We start from the raw sequence: 18,436 nt of genomic DNA, 5'->3' as shown, positions 1-18,436 counted from the left end.
GCACCTCACCGTGGGGCATCGTTTAGCGAGTTACGTGTGTTTAGAAGAGATACTCCAAAGTCACGAGTAGTCTTACGTGGCACCCAGCCACCTCTGGCATCTTTGAGGGTTTTTAAAACTCTACAGATCTTTTGATTACACAACCAAATCAACTCTGAGGGTCTCATCCCATCCCGCAGACAAACATCATCCTGCAACAGTGGCTTCTAGCAGTGGGGACACGCACCGTGATGCTCAGAACACGTTTTCGAAGTCATTATTTCATCTTCCAATGCACAGACAAGGAGTTATGCCATCTTCACAAAAGCAGAACCATTACAAATTGCTTCGAGTAGCAAAAGCACGAGTGAGCGAAAAACTTCGCTGAATTTATTTCCCTTTTTTAATACAGAACCTAGAAAGAGACTCCCTGATCCCAAAACTCCCCAAACCTCAAATTTGTTCTTAAACAAAGAATGGGCCAAAAGAATATACATTCCCTTCAAGACACCAGGATTAAAAATTTGGGAAATAAACACCTCTGATTGTTGAAAGAGAATGTTTTGGATGCTTTTGATAAAACTTGGAATTGCAGTTTTGCTGTCTATTTCCATGAAGCTTTAGGGCTTCCCTCGTTAGGTAGGTGTTCTGTTTCATTTTTAAATTAGGATGGCAGTCTTGAAATGCTGCACACAGGAAGACAGACCTGGTAGCACTTATAAATGCTTGGAAAGATTCAAAGAGCTAAAAGCTGCATTTCCTTTAAAGCTCTTCCTCGGTTTCTAGGCTGGGGTCAGCCAGGAATAGAAACACCAGTCACTTCCTCCCTCCCCGGTGGCATGTGTGCGCCTGCACCATGGCTGGGGCTGGAACCACCTCGCTCACAAAACCACGGGGACTATTAGCGATACTGCAACCTCCTGATTGTTATTTAATAAACTAATCACATGTTCCAAGCTTTAACACATTGAAGATTCTTCTCTACAGATTCTTTTAAAGTGATAAAATAGGTCCAAGCTCATTTGTCAAACCAGTTGCTCTGGTTGGAAAGTAGCTGTCAAATATCTAGTGTGACTAAGAATGTAATCTTGCAGGCATCCTAATATTAACTGCTCGCTTAAATAAGTAAATAGAAAGAATGCTCTGCCACTCAAAATAAAAGACTCTGGGCATTTTGAGTTTTTACAACATTTACATTTTATATGAGGAGTTTTAGCACTAAATTTCATCTTTATTAAATCATGCACATAACTTGCAAATAACCTGGCACTTCATTTGAACAGACTTGTCTCCTCTAACTATGGAAAGCTAATTCATTACAAAACTTGTTAGATTGGTTTTGTTATAAATAAGGGTGTCAGAATAGCTGCTTTATCAGTTTAGAAAATGGCAGATGTGGGGGGCTTAGGAGAAATACGTGTTCAGGAAAGGCAGACTTCATAAAGCGATACGAAAATGAAACCAGGGGACTTTACAACAGAGCAGGACTCAGATTTTAAGAAAGATAAACTTCCCTCTGAAATCGATGTGGCCAAGTGACCTTTACGAGGCCTGTGCTGGGCTGTGACAAAGTGGAACAGGTTAAAGAAAATGCTTTTTCCAAAACACAGATTAAAGCAGTAGCTTTTTTGTCTATAGGCAACGCCAAGGGAGACTGTATTTGGGATACAGGAGCTCTTCCATACTTTGTGCTACTTCAAATAACAGAGAGAGCGCGTGCAATGTTCATTTTCCTTTTAAACCTTAAGCTTATCAGTATCCTTTGGTCAACGCCAGTAACACAAAAAGCACTACAGGGCTCCCCTTTCCTCCAAAAGGGATTACATCATTTATAAAATTAATGGGCAAAGAAAGACATACTATCATTCTTTACAAATTCAATTTTAATCTATGTTTGGAAATCTGAGTAAGGTAGCGAAAACAAACTTGCTTAATTTATTTTCAAGTAAGTACAACTTAACGACCTTTCACTTTTTCTTTCCTTATGTTTCATTCCATTTTAAACCACTCTTCATAGCAAGTATCTCTTCATTACAATAATTTAGCATATTCATAAAACCTAATTCTACTGAGCCAAATGAAAACACAATAATTTCTTTTACTGAAATTAAAGAATTAAGAAGAAGTGGTGTAACCCTTCAGCCTCTCCTGGAATTTCCCCTGGAATCTACCAGAGATGATCACTGAAAGAAATAAACGAAAACAGCATACTAAAAATAATTCACTAGCATCTCTTCGGAGTTTCCTTATCAAGATCTTAAAACATTTTAAAAGTCAAAGTTTGATAACAGAGCAGTTTTTTGCGTTCATGAGACAACTGTTACACAGAGGTGAATCTGTTTCTAATGGCACTTACGGCAAAAAAACCTAATTTCTTTAGGCTGTTTTAAACAACCCCCCAGCTTTCAGATGTAACTCACAACAGTCTTTAACTCAATTTCTTACCATTGAAACTTCTCTACCTTCTGCTTTTCGAGCACCCCCCCTCACCCCAGCCCCTTCCTGCACAAAGGCTGGCGTCCCCTGTCCCCGAGGCAGGGCTGCGCGTCACCCATCCGCAGGGCTACCACCGCTGGCCTCTCCACACCCGCCAAAGGTGAGACAAGCATAAAAGGCCCTAAAACCTTTAAAAAGAAAGTACTAACAGCGTAATACGTCTGCTTTTCCCACTTTTAGTTTCTCTTTGAATACAGGAGGTACAGCCCCACAGCCCCATATATTGCATAATTCTCTCCGTAGCTGATTTTTCGACCGGTGTTACAGCAGGAGAGCGCGTCTACCCCAGAAACTTGGGAATCTGCAGGTGGTTCAGGCTTGCAGCTTGATTTGAGCTGTATTAAATGCAAGCACCTCGCTGGGGAGCGGTGGCCATTAACACGCACTCGCACCAGTCTCACCAGCAAGCGTCAACCTCTGCACGGCTGCAACACTAAGGTCTGCGGTAGTTTTAGGAGCCTACAAAGAAGTAAGGCACCCACAGACAGCTACTGCTTGGTGCAAGTTCTGTGTCACCACTTGTCAACACAAAAAGCGTCAGCAGGGTTTGGGAGTTGCATTTCTGACAAAGGTACAACGAACGAACGGGCTGGGTTTGAGGACCCACAAAGGTCCTTCCAGTCCCATCATTTGTGTCACTGCAAGCACTTAGAAACAGACAATGTGTTACCCCCCCGCCCTCCTCTAGTTCTTAGCTTACGAAGCGGGTGTTCATAGTCCTGGTTTCCACCCACCACTGCCATGGGCACCCTGCCCAACAGTGAGGGCTCCCGTGCCTGCGTCCCCCACAGCCCGTGCCGACTGAGTTTGTCCAGCTCACCCCTCAATGTCATCTTCATTTTAAGTGAAGTTTTTCCCACTGATTAAGGACCAATTTATAAGGCATTCGGGCATTCTGAAAGAATCTGAATCGGTCCTTTCATATGCAGTCTGCTATTATTTCAATAAACATTTATTATCTTACTGAACTTAAACTGTGAAGTGAAACTCCATACTCCTTCACTTATCTCCAGCATCCAAAAGCTTTTCTGAACACCAAGTTCAGGATCTCTAATTTTTAAAGCCTTTTTAAATGCCTGTTCTCAGATAAGACTGTTTTTCTTAAGTATTTTATATTGGCTTATATTCTGATCTACTCCATGTTTTAGGAGAACCAAGATGCAGAGTTCTTTAAAAAAAAAAAATCTAATTATATCTACAAGTACATCACCCTCATACTGGGACAATGCAATTAATTTTGGAGCATTTCATACATAACACAAGATAAATGGAAATTCAACAGGCAAAACAAACCATGAAAGGACCTGGCAGCAAAAGTAACCCACAAAAAAAAATATGAGAGAGAAAAGAATAGCTAGGTAATATGCAAACTGAAACCAGGACATGAAACTATAAAGTCTGCAAGTAAGTAGGTTTTTTTAAGTTAACATGCATGGGCTGCATTCTTGCATAACAAATCCACATGTGTGCATGTGACATGCACGTTTTCAGTACTGATTTATTAAACACCTTTAGCTGATGGCTTCAGTAAGCTATTGCTTCAGAAAGGTAACAGAGGAATCTTAGAAAGAAACAAAATTAAGCAAGAGGAAAAAAAATAACATGGCTACACAGCGATACATAATGTGCCTATGGAGTAGACGTGTTGATTTAAAATATATTGTTACCGGTTTACATCATCTGATCAAATGCAAAGTTAGAGAAAACTTACATTTTATTTATGATAGCACATTGTAACTGTATTTGTACACACCTCATTTTTAAGTGATAGGAGAGATCACACAGTCCCTTCCTGACAACGCATCGATTTGACAGTCAACCTCCTTCAAAGCCGCACCATGCGTCCCCATCTCTTCAAAGCGTCAGTGAATGAATTAAAAGCAGTTAAAATCCACTCAGGAGAGCGGCACAGCAGCAGGCTCCGTGCAGACTGCAGGAGCCCAGTGCACACCAGTTTACCATGGCCTGACTCCTGCTTTCACAGCGACGCTCCACCATGAAGCAATTGCCATTTGCAGGGGCTGACGTGTCCCGGCAGCGCTGCCTTGGCACTCGGAGCCGTACCAAAGCTGTACCAGACCCTGTTACTCCATTATGATGTACGATCACACACACCCCAGACAAGCAGGTTCTCCAAGCAATGACAACAGAAATAAACCGCATCAGCTGCTCTCTTCTGTCACAGACCCCGGCTCTCGGCTCAGGAGGGACGGGCATGCAGCAGAGCAGCCCTTCTGCAGCCTGGCAACAGAAGTCACAAAGAACCCCAGAACTTCAGACTTGTGCCCTCAGAAGCAGCTTCAGGTGGCATGGGAAAGCATTGTTTAGAGACACACCACATGTGGTTTGGAGACCCCACAGATGCGCTGAAGCCAATAGCAAGGCCAGACACCCACATACCCCTGGGATCAGTGTCCCTTCTGAACTGCCAGCTGGGAAGGAACAGAGTGAACGAAGCTCTCTCCCGTCACACACAATTCACACAGTTGGAAAGGAGCCGTGTAACGGCCAGAGGATTCTCACCTAAGACCCAAAACTCATTTTCTAAAAATTTCACAAAACTTCCAACCACAGGCATCCTGTGTTTACACCCCTCTCATCCCAGAGGGATGCAGCCAAGCTACTGCCTACCTGCAAACAAAGAGGTTGCCCACCTTCAAACCACTCTTTGCAGGGACGGCTGCCAGAAGAAGCAGGTATTCCAATAGTCAGAGGCGGGAACTCACACAAAAAAAAAAAACCTCAACACACCGCAGCCCACCCTCCAAGTTTCTCACACACGATAAGATCGAAGTCCCTGATGCAGCCAGAAGCCCACCGGAACAGATCTGTTAGATAAGGACAAATGCAGGACTTTTCCCAGTCTTCTTGAAAGGCTGATAACCAAAGTGTAAGATCTCAGATCAACAAGGGGGTGGGGAAATCAAGTCACAAAGCTATGAAATCATTTCCATTATTTGCTTATTTGAGTAAACTACATAGTTCAGATATTAAATTATTTGCTTTTACCTGACAGTACAGCGAGTTTCCTAATTTTCACAGGTAGTATTTTGAGGCAAACTACTCATTTCTGACCTGATTTCTTTTTTAAAAGAAAACTAGCACCCTGAGCAGTATTTACTTACTTAAAACTTATTGTTATACAAATGAAAGCAACCAGAAACATGAAATATCTGCATAAAGCAACAGAAGAGTAAGTTGTGCCCTGCTGCTCAGAAGTTTCATATTAAATCTCATGTGACCATGATGCATAAATAGGATCATGATCTCCAACTGTTTTCTGACACACAGTAACTGTACAAACCTATTACGAATAGCATGAAGAATGTATTACTGTAAAATCTAATATGGAACTCAGTTTCTTAACTAAATTACAGTAGCACTGAACTGAATTCAAGAAAGACATTACTGTCACTATTTTGGAAATCCTTGCCTAACTGCAGTTTTGCCTTCGCAATCTCAGGATAGTTGAGATCTTTGATCAAAAAGTGGACGTTGTGTATAATATTGCATCTCCACAACAAAGTATTAGCAGCTTATTGGATATTAATTTTCAAATGGCATCAGAATTATAGTTTTCTAGGAAGACTTAACATGGACTGAGAGCTCCGTAGGTACATACGGAGTATGGAGCTTTAATTATAACTAATTGTCGTAGAATCATAGAATGGTTTGGTTGGAAAGGACCTTAAAGCTCACCCAGTGCCACCCCCTGCCCTGGGCAGGGACACCTCCCACCACACCAGGTTGCTCCAAGCCCCGTCCAACCTGGCCTTGAACGCCTCCAGGGATGGGGCAGCCACAGCTTCTCTGGGCAAACTGGGCCAGGGGCTCACCACCCTCATAGCAAACATTTTCTGCCTGAGATCTCATCTAAATCTCCCCTGTTTCAGTGTAAAACCACTACCCTTGTCCTACCACAACAGGCCCTGCTAAAAAGTTTGTCCCCATCTTTCCTGGAGCCCCTTCAGGGACTGGAAGGGGCTCCAAGGTCTCCCCAGAGCCTTCTCTTCTCCAGGCTGAACCCCCCCAACTCTCCCAGCCTGTCCTCACAGCAGAGGGGCTCCAGCCCTCCCAGCATCTCCGGGGCCTCCTCTGGCCCCGCTCCAACAGCTCCATGTCCTTCCTGTGCTGAGGACTCCAAAGCTGGACACAGTACTGCAGGTGGGGTGTCATGAGAGCGGAGCAGAGGGGTAGAATCACCTCCCTCAACCTGGTGGCCATGCTTCTTTTGATTGATACAGACTATGTTAAGAATGCAGCTGGCTGGCACAGAAATACACTCTACAAGAAGATGTCAAGATGGCTTCTGAAGAGCACGATTTCCTCCAGAAATGCACACAATTGTAGTGATTATTGATTTAAGGAACCATTATTACAAAACTCTACATGATATCCTGGATAAGTAACACCGTGTCCTGGAATCCAGGGTTAAGTCTCCTGTAAGAGCAGCAGGAAAAGCTGCCATCGCCTGCATTACAGAACCAGCAACACCCCGGGTGCCAGCCAGCACTACCCCTCGCTGAATGGGAGCTGGCGAGGCTGCGCCCACATCTCACCCCGTTGCCGAAACACACCTCCGGGACACACCAACCGGTCATGGGATAAATCCAGCAGCACAGCCCACAAAAGTAGAAGCGACATGCTTTTGCCACAGCACATATAGTTATATTTCCAGCAATACAATACATAGCTCACATGCAGGAAGACATTGTTTCAGGCAGGAAAATAATTCTGGCAGAAAACGTCACAGCGGAGATTAGTGTCAGCTGAGTCAGGTAAGGACGTAGGAGGCATGTGCACAATATTACACCTTCTTTGTAGTGAAGATGAGGTAAGAAGAAAAACCTCCAAGAGAGACAAAGTAATTGCACTAAATTATTTTCCCCAACCCAACACACTACTTCTGGAAGCACAATTACTCACCCCTCCAGTAACTACCATAATTCAAGGTGCTGGACTTGCTGTGCACAGGGGAGAGCCTGCACCTTCCTGCGCTCCTGCGGGAAGGCAGCCAGAGTTGCACACCCACAGTCTTTCGGTTTCCTTTTAATTAAGCCTGCGATACTTAAGTGCTCCAACACACGGCTGGAGTACTGTCTGTGCAGGTCACCCTCCTGTGGGTCTCTTTGCAGGTGACCAGCAAAGCCGTAGTCACAATTCCTCTACCCTCACATACGGACAAAGTCAACTGTAATTTTTTCATTTTATTTTTTTCCTACAGATATTTGAAACTAGCTGATGTAAAGTCAGTGCCAAGACAATGAGCTGAAATAATTTCTTTTTTTCATGTGTCATCTGTTCCAGCTGTGTTGGTTCACTCCTGTCCCATGGGGATGAGGCTATCCACTGACAGTATCTGCCTAGTATTTCCAGAACCCAACACTGAGAACAGGATTAACTCCTGCTCTACAAGTGTTTTGGGTATTTAAGCAATGGCTTTATTATAAATGGGTATCACACTATAGTGAATCAGTCAGAAAACCACTGTGATGAGAACACAAATAATCTGTACATGCAACAATGCAATACATTAATACTGCAGTAAATAAGATTAAAATTTGTGTCTACTGCCAGACTCTGGGAGACAAAGACTATAAAACCAAAGAGAGCTTAACGCAACAAGCTCCCTGGGTCTGTGGCACAGTGTACTTACTGTATAGTTAAATATTTTTTCCCAGAAACTACCTTATTGCGCGCACACACTTGTTTCTGTGTTTCTAAGAACAGTTAGAAGTTGATCATTTTATGACTGCGATTTAGAGTTTATTTCTGTATGCCAGAGGCTACAAGCTTTCAGTTATTTTAGTAACACAAAACCAACACAATTGTAACTACAGCTCTAGAAGGATTTTCCCATTGCGTATAACATGGATTGAAAATAGGATTTTATTGGTATGTTGTTTATCTCAAGAACAATGGCACTGAACCCGTTTGCTGAATGTACACGTTATGTATACCAGCACAGCAGTGGTAGGCTATCAGCTCAGGCAGTCTTCATCTATGCCAGAAAATGAATGGAGATTTAATTGTGTCTTGCAATATTCCACAAGCAAGGGTTTTGTGAGGAGAAAAGTTACTACCAAGAAACATATGTTCATTTTCTCCCAGGCACATTTCTGAGTGCTGAGTACTTGCTCTCTTGTAAGGCTTGTGGAGAAGACACTGATCACGACATCCACTGGTGGGAGAATGGATGTTCCCCAGGCCAGCAGTAAAGAACTTTAACAAAATGTCCAAAGAAAAAGGCTCCAAATCACATTTTGCACTAAAGTGGCAACACTGGATCCCTCATTTGCACTCCCAAAGAGACCCAGAAGCCACAGACTACTAAACAAATTTAAAAAATAGATCTATTAGCTTCTTTTTATGACCAGCTTACAATACGAGGATAATGACTTAGAAGTTTGCTTTCTTGATTGGCTAAAAGTTTTGCAACCAATGTATTAGAGGAGTCAAAGCAGTCAGTCCAGCATCTGTTCCACTGAACTAGATCTGACTGGTGAGGCAGTGAGAAGCTGCAAAGGTGTCCTAACTTGAGCCCAAAGACGCACTGGTAGGAGCATCCCCTTTGCCATCACCCTCGGGACTAACTGCAGAGTTTTGGTTGCTAGAAAAACAGTATCTGCCTTGGAAACTCAACTGGGATCAGCACATGCACTGGTGAACAGTAGGGACAGAGATACTGCATCTAGTGTGGAAATAAGAGAAACAACATACCGAATTTCTCCAAGTGTAACAAACGCAACCAGTGGGTTTTTCACTACTTGAAGTTAGGCAGCATTTAAAAAGAAAAAGAACTGAAAAAAATGGAGGAAGTCCCCAAAGGCCCACCTGCTAGGTGGTGGCTCTAAAAGGGGACCTAGGAAGAGAGGAGAACTCTCTTAACCTTTTAAAACGTAGAAATAATTCCAGTTTGCAGTTACATGTACACATAGAACAGTTACTGCTTGTTCGTTTCCAGAATGAGCAGTAATAGTCAAAGTAAGAAGGAACACTTACACAGTGACAGCAAATTTTCTTGGAGATGCAAAAGTCATCTTTAACACAGGAAATGTATTATTTAGAAGTTGTGTGATACATGTATTTCGCATTCAGAGAAGATTCCTTGAGTAGAGCTGGTTCAACTATAGTTTTGCGTTCACTGCCAGGAGAGTACAACGGGGTTCAACCATTGTTTAAGATGGATTAAAAAAAAAAAAAAAAGTAATAGGCAACAAAAATCAACTTATGTTTTATAAGCTAGAACTAGGTTTAAAATAGAGATCATTGTAGGGGGAAATAAATTAGCAGAAATTAACAATCTGGGTTGGACTTGCAAAAATCTACTCAGCTCTCAGCTAGCTGAGTGGATCAGCTAAAAGTGGATTACACCTTACATGGCCTATCATTTACCGAGCTACCTTTTCACAGTGCCTTACGGCACATGTTGCAGGACATTCCTGATTCATCCCTTCCTGCCAAAACAATTAGATTTTTTGTCGTGCACTTCCAAGACTCAAAACCCAAGTACAGTATTACATTAAGCTGACAAATCACAACACAGACTATTGAAACCTGGAGCACTCCAAATAACAAGTCTGGTTTTTATATCAAAATAGAATTATTAAGAGAGACATTTTTCCGTATGTACCATACATTATATACTGCTGAGTCAGACAACATTTAAAGTACTACCTCCAACCTGCCAAGCCAACGGCCTTGGCCAGAAGCCAAGCTGAAACAATGCAGTAAGACAAACGGACAACTGACCTTTACCATTTCTAGCAAACGATCACTCCCGCCCCCCCTTCCCCATCCGTTCCTTCTAGTAAAACATCCGAATGCAAGAAGAATCCCGGTGGAAGCGTGACGGCAGAAAGGGAACTTCTCCTGGAAGTAAGGTTCTGGACTGCAACTGACCAGCAAAACTTCTTCCCCCTTCCAGATTCTCATCTTTCATGGCTTCACTCAGCTCTTGCCCTTTCTTCGACTTCCTTAATGATCCTTATCCCCCACAAGCTTAAGTACTAGGAATGATTTCAAATGTAATAAGAGAAGCCGTAACACTGCCAATGGGGCCCAGTTTTTGTAAATTCTGGCTGTAGGCTAAGAGAAAAAGCACACAGAAACCCCTGCGTCGCTGCGCTGTTTCTCATCGTCCTTCACTCCCCCCACAACAAGCCACATCTCCAGGAAGTCAAAGGAATAAAAAAAGTCAGGCAATGGATTTTAATGTATATACCACGCAAGAGTCCTATGAGTGTGCGTTGCTAAAATCATTTCCTTGAAATTTAACAATTTTCATTGGCGCTTGTGTAATAAATCAGAAATAATATCTCATCAGAGACAGACACCATCAAACCCTCTAATTCTTCAGTGAAGCAATTACCAAATGCTTCCAGCCTGTTTTATTCCTCTTCCAGATACTGTCCCACTTCTACTATTTAAAAAAAAAAGAAAGTCTAAAGCAAATTTTCTCAGTTAGCCTACTTTTTCCCCGCCTGTTATTCTCTCCATCTTCCCCTTCGGCAGCTCGCTGGCTCCAGCAGGAGCCCTCACCAAAGTAGCCCCAGAACAACACTGTCTTGCCGGCTCTGGAGTTCTGCTGCCGCTCCAGAAGATTTGGAGGATTCACTGACGAAACACGGAGCTGCAGCTCCAAGTTCTGCACATCAGCGCGAGCACCGGCAGGCTCTTCCTCAACCCCAAGATCCAGACAGCAATTTATTGGCGATTGGCAATTCATTCACATCGAACACATTGATGAAGTTCCTATTCTGCTTGTTAACTTCAGAATACCTCCTGCCGTTCACAGGGAAATTGATTAGTTTTCTCAGTCCTGATTATCACTTGTCTCATTAAAGACAGCATGCTGTGCTATCCTTAGAAGCAAAATCACTCAAAAATTGCATTACATCAATTCAAGACTGCGTGTCTATAAAGAGACGTTACATGCTTTCCATTATAACAGTCAGCTTAAATACTACCTGAACACCAGGACAGAGCTGCAGCTTTTCTTCCCATATGTCTCGTATATAATTAATATGTTATGAATAGTCAAATAATTCTACCAACACCAAGAAATATTTCCTATTGGAAACTGAATTTTAGCAATTCTGAATTCTCAAAATCCCAGCCTTCACCTCACACAATCAGTACCTAAAATAAAAAAAAATAATAATAATAAAAAAAAAAAGACCACAGGAACCTGGCAAGATAGTCCTTCCTTTATTTCTACAACAAATGCCAATTTTGTTAAGTCTTCTGTAAGATAAACAAACAAACCCACAATACATCACCTTAAACTAACCCAGTTTAGACCAAATATTTCTGACAAGGTTCAGGAAGAAAGAGAATTCCTGCTTCAAACCCAGGGTTCATTAGTAGCTCAAACATTTTAAAAGGGAGATGGAGTTGCCTCTATTTTATAGGGGGAGGGTGGGAAGCAAACCAAAACAATGTTGGTTTTAAAATTGGACTTGGTAGTTTTAGGGTGTAAAGATCCTTGGGAAGTAAGAACAGCTTCCATAAAGGCTAGAAATAATTAATTTTTATGCAAAACTCAACTAGGAGCCACCCCAAAATTTCTTTACACATTGCTTAAATTAATTAAAAAAAAAAATCCATAATCTTAAGGCAAAAGGTGGCAATAAAATGTAAGACAACCTCACAGGAAGCAAGGAGGTAAACGCTGGCAGCACAAGGCTGCTAACGCTGCCCAGCGGTGGGGCAGGCTCGTGCCGATGCTGCGGAGGACGCTCTGCCGGGGGCTTCTGCAGCTCCTCTGCCCCTTGCCACCCGCTCCTCTCCCACACCCCCCAGCACGCTCCTCACACCGCTTCAGAGAGCGACGACAGTGTCTAGCACTGCTCTCCTTTTCACTCGAGGGTCACATGTATTCCGTACACATTAGTAGCTTGAGTGGGTTTTCATCACATTATCGGAAACATAGTATATAGTATGTAAAATTGGTGTTATGAAATTCCCCAAAAGCCAGGCAAACATCTACGTGTAAACCATTCACCTATAAATGCACTTAGTTCTATCCAAACAGTTCTGTAAATAAAAACAATGCATTAACTTTACAGAAGTATTCTCAAAAGTGATGTTTCCATGATCTACGAGGAATCTGCTTACTTAAACAGTCACTGAAATTCACCTCCCAAACCCAGATATGGGTTTTATAACGATTGCCATCAATGATATAGCGAGAGCAAAATAAAAAAAAAAGAAATCAACAAAACAAAACACCACCAAAAAATCCCCATGAAACAAACTGAAAACAACACAGAAGTAGGACTTCCACGCGAAAGGTAAGCACACAGGATTTCTACTTTCTCAAAATAAATGATAAGGCACATTCAATATTCATCTATCAAAGTGCAATTTATCCACAAATCCAATTTTCCTTTCTGGGTTCCTTACATTACCCATTGCTTTAAACACTTCAAAGGAAAAAAAATAACAAAACAAAACCAATAATACATCTTCAGTATAAGAATCAAAAACTACGAAAGAAATTTAGAATGAAAGCAAGTTAAAAGTTATCTTCCTGAAACAAAGAAGAAATCCTCACACACCTCATTCCAACCGTGGGAAAATGGAGCAAATAATGCGTGGAGAGAGCCCCACCCCGGCGGGGCTCTGGGGAGCAATTGTCAGTGGGGCAATAAAAAAAGAAAGTTAAAACAGATACTTCATTAAGAGCCTACGATTACTGGTTTTACGTATGTGGACTTCGAGAGCCATCTTCTAACTGAGACTCCGCAGAAACACAGCAAAAACCTCTTCCTCCGTTGAGACCAAACACCGAGCTGGTGCAAGCGTACACTGAAGAAAGACTGGCTAAGAACACATCCACCCAGGTGCTCCTACCCAAATCAGAACCCATCCCTGGCTGTGGGGGACAGACACGGCCAGCCACCGAGAAAGCTGCCACCACCGCGCTGACTCTTGAAGGGCAGAGGAAAAGTGTTTACTTGAGTATCTGCACTATTGAATTACTTGTAGAAAACATTGCTACAAAGTGACTCAGAATACATACCAACCAGCTCCCCTAAAACACCCTGCTCTCAAAAAACCACCTATAACCAAGCCCTCCTCCAGTTCTATTTAAGAGTTAAATTCTAGGTATGTTTAAATCTTACTGCAAATATTCTTATCTCTTTAAATGCAGTTATTAAACAAACTGCTGAGTATTTCCTACTCAGAATCTTCTTGTCCATGTAAGGTAAATGCAATACCAAGCAAAGCTAAAACTCCAGTTCAGCTTCAATGTAATTCTAGAAATTTACCCAGCAACCAAGTTATTTTTGGGCATAACATTTAAGTAACACTAGGAAGAAAAAAAAAAAAACCCACCACAGAGCGATTGATCCTCTAACCCCTGAGAATGAAGTAGCTTTTGTATACGCTTAAATACTTCCTTTCCAGACTGCCTTGTGTATAGATCCTTCTACCACGTACTCAATTCTCCCTCTAGGTTGTGTCTTAGAAGTTTTTTAAAATTATTATTTACTTATTTTTTTAAAGCATACTGGCTCCCCTCCTCTATTCTTCCCTTTAATACCAATAGATGAGTACCTGGCTAAAGCTACTACCGTACTACAGCACAAACACACAGCCGTGATGTCTGACCAGACAGCCACACGTAACAAACGACAAAGGGATGACTGACTTTGAAAGGTAAAAAAAACCCCAAAAAACCACAAACCAGCATGCATGCAGTTGTGCAACACATACTCGCAATATTTTAATAAAGAGCAACAAAAACTAATTACCTTGAATAGCCATTAGAGAAAGCAGGTCTGCCAGAAAGGTTGAGCGTTCCCAAAGGAGCTAACGTCTCATCCCCTGATCCCTGGCACCTATTCCAATTTTCTGAACCGGCAGGAAGAGATGGAATGATATTAAAAATTGGTTTCTGATCCTGCTGCTGAGAGAGCGATGCAGTATTTAAATCATAGTGATACATTTGTCCCCCAGAGGTACTGACACCATGGATAGATATGGCAGAAACTTTAGTACCCAGCAGATTAGACCCAGAGAAGTTTGCCTGACAGTAAATTGGGCCCATGTTTTCCTGCTTTATGCCAGGAGTACAGAGTTCAATGAAGTCTTCCTTTTCTGTTTTCACTTGAGGCATCGGCATTTTGGAACTGGGTAAAAGGTCACCACGGTCATTAATTTTAGGCTTAGTGTCAGATAAAATAGGAGGCTTGCAGTCTTCACCGAGATTTCCTTCCAGGAGAAATGCATCATCTGCAGAGATAGGGGAGAGCAAGCCACCATCATCTAGCAATGGGTCAAGCCTCCACGGGCTCCCATTGGGCTCTTTGCCAGGCGATACCGGCGGCAATTCTAAATCCTGGAGAATATCCAGGGTGCTTTGGTCTTCAGAGAATAATTTCAAGTTGCCACCATTTGAGCCAACCTGGCTCTGGACTGCAGTCCCTGACTCTAAAGGGATGTTGTGGCCAGCCATGGCTGGGAAATCCGGCTCAAGTGGATTCACCTCAGAAGATACTGCTCCCTTTGTGTCCTCGGCCAGGCTTGAGGACTTGTTCAAGCTCGCAATACTTTCTTCCAGGAGCCTGAAGTCCGTTTCTCCAGAAGAGATGCCGATTTGGCCCTGCTGCGAAAATCCAAGGTCGTTTCCCATCACTTTTGTGTCTGTTTCACCCATGTACAGTCCCATCGAGAGCGATACAGCCTTGGAAAGGTCTGGCTGAGGCACATTGTTTACTAATCCTTTTGAAAAGTCAGCCAGAGCAGGTTGCTGTTTGGAATCTGACTGAGAAGACGCAGGGAGAGGAGATGTAGACACAGGGGCTTGTACAGTAGCTCCACCCCTGAAGGGTGGATGAAAGTCCATCACAATCCCTCCTTTGGTACTGATGAGCGCATTTTTCCTTGTTTCGTCTTGATCCGACGAGTTAAGCAATTCTTTGGAATCCATTACTTTAACATTAGCTATAAAAAGATCAGAAGCATTCAAAGTTAGCACAGCAAGGATATTTTAATAATAGCTTAAAAAAAAAAAAAGTCTAAATCATTAGCCTAGCAAACCTGGTTTAGCTACTCTGAGAATGAAAGCCCAGCAAGTCAAGCTACAAACTGACATGTGCCACATCTTTCTCAAACCTACTGGTTTTGGTACTTGGGGGTTTTTGTTTGTTTGTTTGTTTATTTCTGACTGGTAACAAGGAAGAATATTTTTTAAAGCTTTGCTAAACCTGGATGAAGCGGTAAGTCTGCCTGCGTGCAACTCGGAATCAGGCTACAGCATGAGATGTCTTTCTGAACAACTCTCTGGCTCTGTTACTCATCCTGACAAGTAAGGAAGCATAAGAATTGTTAAAGTATCCAATTTACAAATTCTGGAGGGTAATTTTCCCTGCTATTTAACTACATCTTGAGCAGGGCAGGGTAGAAGGCATTCACCACCCTTCCCAAGTCAGTTCTGTCTCCCTGCATCGCCCACAACAGGTACCGAAACCTCCCAAGCCGGCTCCCAAACACGGTGCCCACCAGCCAGCCAAAGCCTAAGGGGTTTGTTATTGTTCAGGAACGACACAACCCCTCCCTCACAAAACATAAAGTTTGCTATCTTCACATAGCTTCAGCTTAAAATACAACTCATGAATCTTGAAATAAACGCAATTCTTTAAATAAATATCAAATTTATAAATAAAAGCTAACTAAAAATAAAGCAGAATTTTTAGTAGCTTCCAACACTTCAACAGCTCACGGCTATTCTCCAAACACATGTAACACTGAAAACAAATCTCCTAAATTTCATCTGTTTGTATTTACTACATTTATTTTCAGCACAGAGCATAAATATTTGCAGAACAACTGTAAATTCTTAGGGAAACTTTCTATACTGTTTGCCTATGGCCTAACACAACAGCAAGTAGCCGACAGCGCTCAGCTCGCACCCCCCAGCCCCAAAGGAGAGGCAATGCCCAAGTTAAAGCCTGACCACCGAATTATCCATTAAGCAGAGCGACCCCAGAGTGCTCACAACAAGTTTACGGTCGTCTTAATCAGAAACCCGCCAGCTCTGTCGCCCATTTTCTCCAGGCTGACGATGATGAACGCTGCTGCTGCTTTCTCTATGCCAAAGTTAAGGCTGCGATCAACAAAAAGTCCCCACGTGTGAAAATTTTAAGGTGGCCCCAGCCAGCTCCGGCCTGGGCAAAGGCGTCCCGAGCAGGAGAACCTCAACGCCAAAACCCTTCTTGGTCCTTCGACGCCACTTTGCACAGCCCCTCGTGGTCCCGAGCCGAGGGTCCCTGGCCGTGCTGGCCCAGCTCTCCCGGCTGCGGCTGGTTGCCACGCTGCCGCGGCCGCCTGCCAGCGGGGACCAGGGCACGCGGCGCAGGGCGGGGGGCAGCCCCCCAAAACCTCACCCACCGCTCCCGGCGCGGGATACTGCTCGGCCGCTTAAGGTGGATGCCACAGCGATGACTGGAAAAAAATTGTACCTATCTACCTCCAGTTTTGCCTTTTTTTTTTTTCTTTTTTTTTTCTCACATGAAGGGGAGGAAAAAAATGTAGTTATTCCATTTGACAATTTCCCCAACGTCAAAAAAAAAAATAAAAAAAAATCAGCGAACCATCCAGCGTAGGAAACGTGTCAAAAATCAGATGCAAGAGCCTGCCCAAAGGAGGAAAAAGCTGCGAATACTTAAAACTGCCAGATTACAACAAATTCTCCCGTGCAAAGTATAGTTTTCAAGAAATGTGTCGAGACCTGTTGAGCTGTCTCCCTGGCACACCCACTTCTGCAAAATAAGACCAGCCCATGGCTGCAAGGCTGCGCTCCGGGCTCGGTCCCCCCTCCTCGCCCCCCCCTCAGGCCGAGCAGCCCCCAAGCCCCAGAGCGACGCGGCGGCCAGCCGCGGGGCGGACGAAGGACGGGGGCTGGCAGGCTGCCGGCCCAAGGGGGGTGGTGTCCCCCGCCGCCCCCCCGGGCACCCACCTCGGGGGAGGCCGCGCAACTCCGGGCTCCGCCGCCGGCACCGTCCCACCCCGGGATCCTTCCGGGGGCGGCGCGGCGCGGCGCGGCCCGGCCTCCCCCCCCCCCCGGCTCGGGGCATTCCTGTGGGGACGACGACGCCCCCCCACCCGCCTCCCGGGAACTTCCCCGGCCCGGGCGCTGTCCCCCGCCCGCCCCGCGGGACCCCCGCCGCCCTTACCTCGTCCAGGGGAGGGCGCTGGGGCTCCTTCAGCCGCCAACTGCCATCGCGCCCCGCGGCGGGGGGCGGCAGCCGGCTGGAAGGAGCGAGGGAGCGGACGGGAGGAAGTCGACAGCCGCCCCTCCGGGGGCCGCGGCGGCCAGCACTGCTTTCCCCAGTCCCAGTCCTCCTCCTCCTGCCGCCGGTCCGAAACCCTGATCTAGTGCCCGCCCCGCCCGCCGTCCACCACCACGGCGGCGCCCCCTCCGTTAATTAGCGCTAATTGCCTCCGCGGACTTCGCTCCCCCCCCTCCTCCTCCTCCTCCTGCCGCCGCCTTCCCCTCCGCCCCGTCCCTCCGCTGGGCAGCGCCGCTCTCGGCAGCGCTCTGCCCCCGCCACAAAATGGAGGATGGCGGCGGCCTCCTCCCCCTCCCCCTCCCTCCCCCCGCCTCCCCGACGTGGAGGGGGAGTGGAGACAGCACCGACCGGGGCGGCAGCACCGACGCGCCCGCTCCCGCCGCCCCGTCGCTCGACTCGGCACGGCTGGGCTCGGCACCGCACGGCTCGGCACAGCCCAGCCCGCCGCCCCTCGCTCGGCAACGCCGGGCAGCGCCCGCCGGGCCCAAGCGAGGGGGAACGGTGCAACCTGTTGGCTGAGGCGGGCAACTGCAGCCGGCGCGGCGGGGCCTGTCAGGCGGCGCTCGACCCCTCACCGACGGCCCCGGCTCCCCGCCGCCGCCGAGGGGCAGCGCGGCGCTGAGGGGCCGCCGGCGGGCGCCAGCCCGGAGTGACCGCGC

General features: G+C 45.2%; 1 protein-coding gene across 5 annotated transcripts in view; it reads right to left on the bottom strand.

Annotated features, from left to right (window-relative positions):
- Window positions 1–17,962, bottom strand: part of NR3C1 (nuclear receptor subfamily 3 group C member 1) — a 67,336-nt gene extending 49,374 nt beyond the window's left edge. The window contains exons 1-2 of one of the 5 annotated variants that reach the window (XM_063348846.1): window positions 17,661–17,962; window positions 14,238–15,429 (exon numbers count right to left, since the gene is read on the bottom strand). In XM_063348846.1, coding sequence (XP_063204916.1) covers window positions 14,238–15,415 — 1,178 coding nt within the window. In that variant the 5' untranslated portion in view covers window positions 15,416–15,429; window positions 17,661–17,962. Of the gene's footprint in view, window positions 1–14,237; window positions 15,430–16,483; window positions 16,872–17,215; window positions 17,237–17,443; window positions 17,511–17,660 lie in introns of those variants that run through there. The other 4 variants (XM_063348842.1, XM_063348843.1, XM_063348845.1 and 1 more) reach the window with 4 other exon arrangements.
- Between the last annotated feature and the right edge of the window lie 474 nt (window positions 17,963–18,436).

This window comes from Chroicocephalus ridibundus, chromosome 11 (assembly GCF_963924245.1).
Source record: "Chroicocephalus ridibundus chromosome 11, bChrRid1.1, whole genome shotgun sequence".
Taxonomy (NCBI): domain Eukaryota; kingdom Metazoa; phylum Chordata; class Aves; order Charadriiformes; family Laridae; genus Chroicocephalus; species Chroicocephalus ridibundus.
The sequence above is the reverse complement of the archived record's forward strand: the minus strand, read 5'-3'. Positions and strand labels throughout refer to the sequence as shown.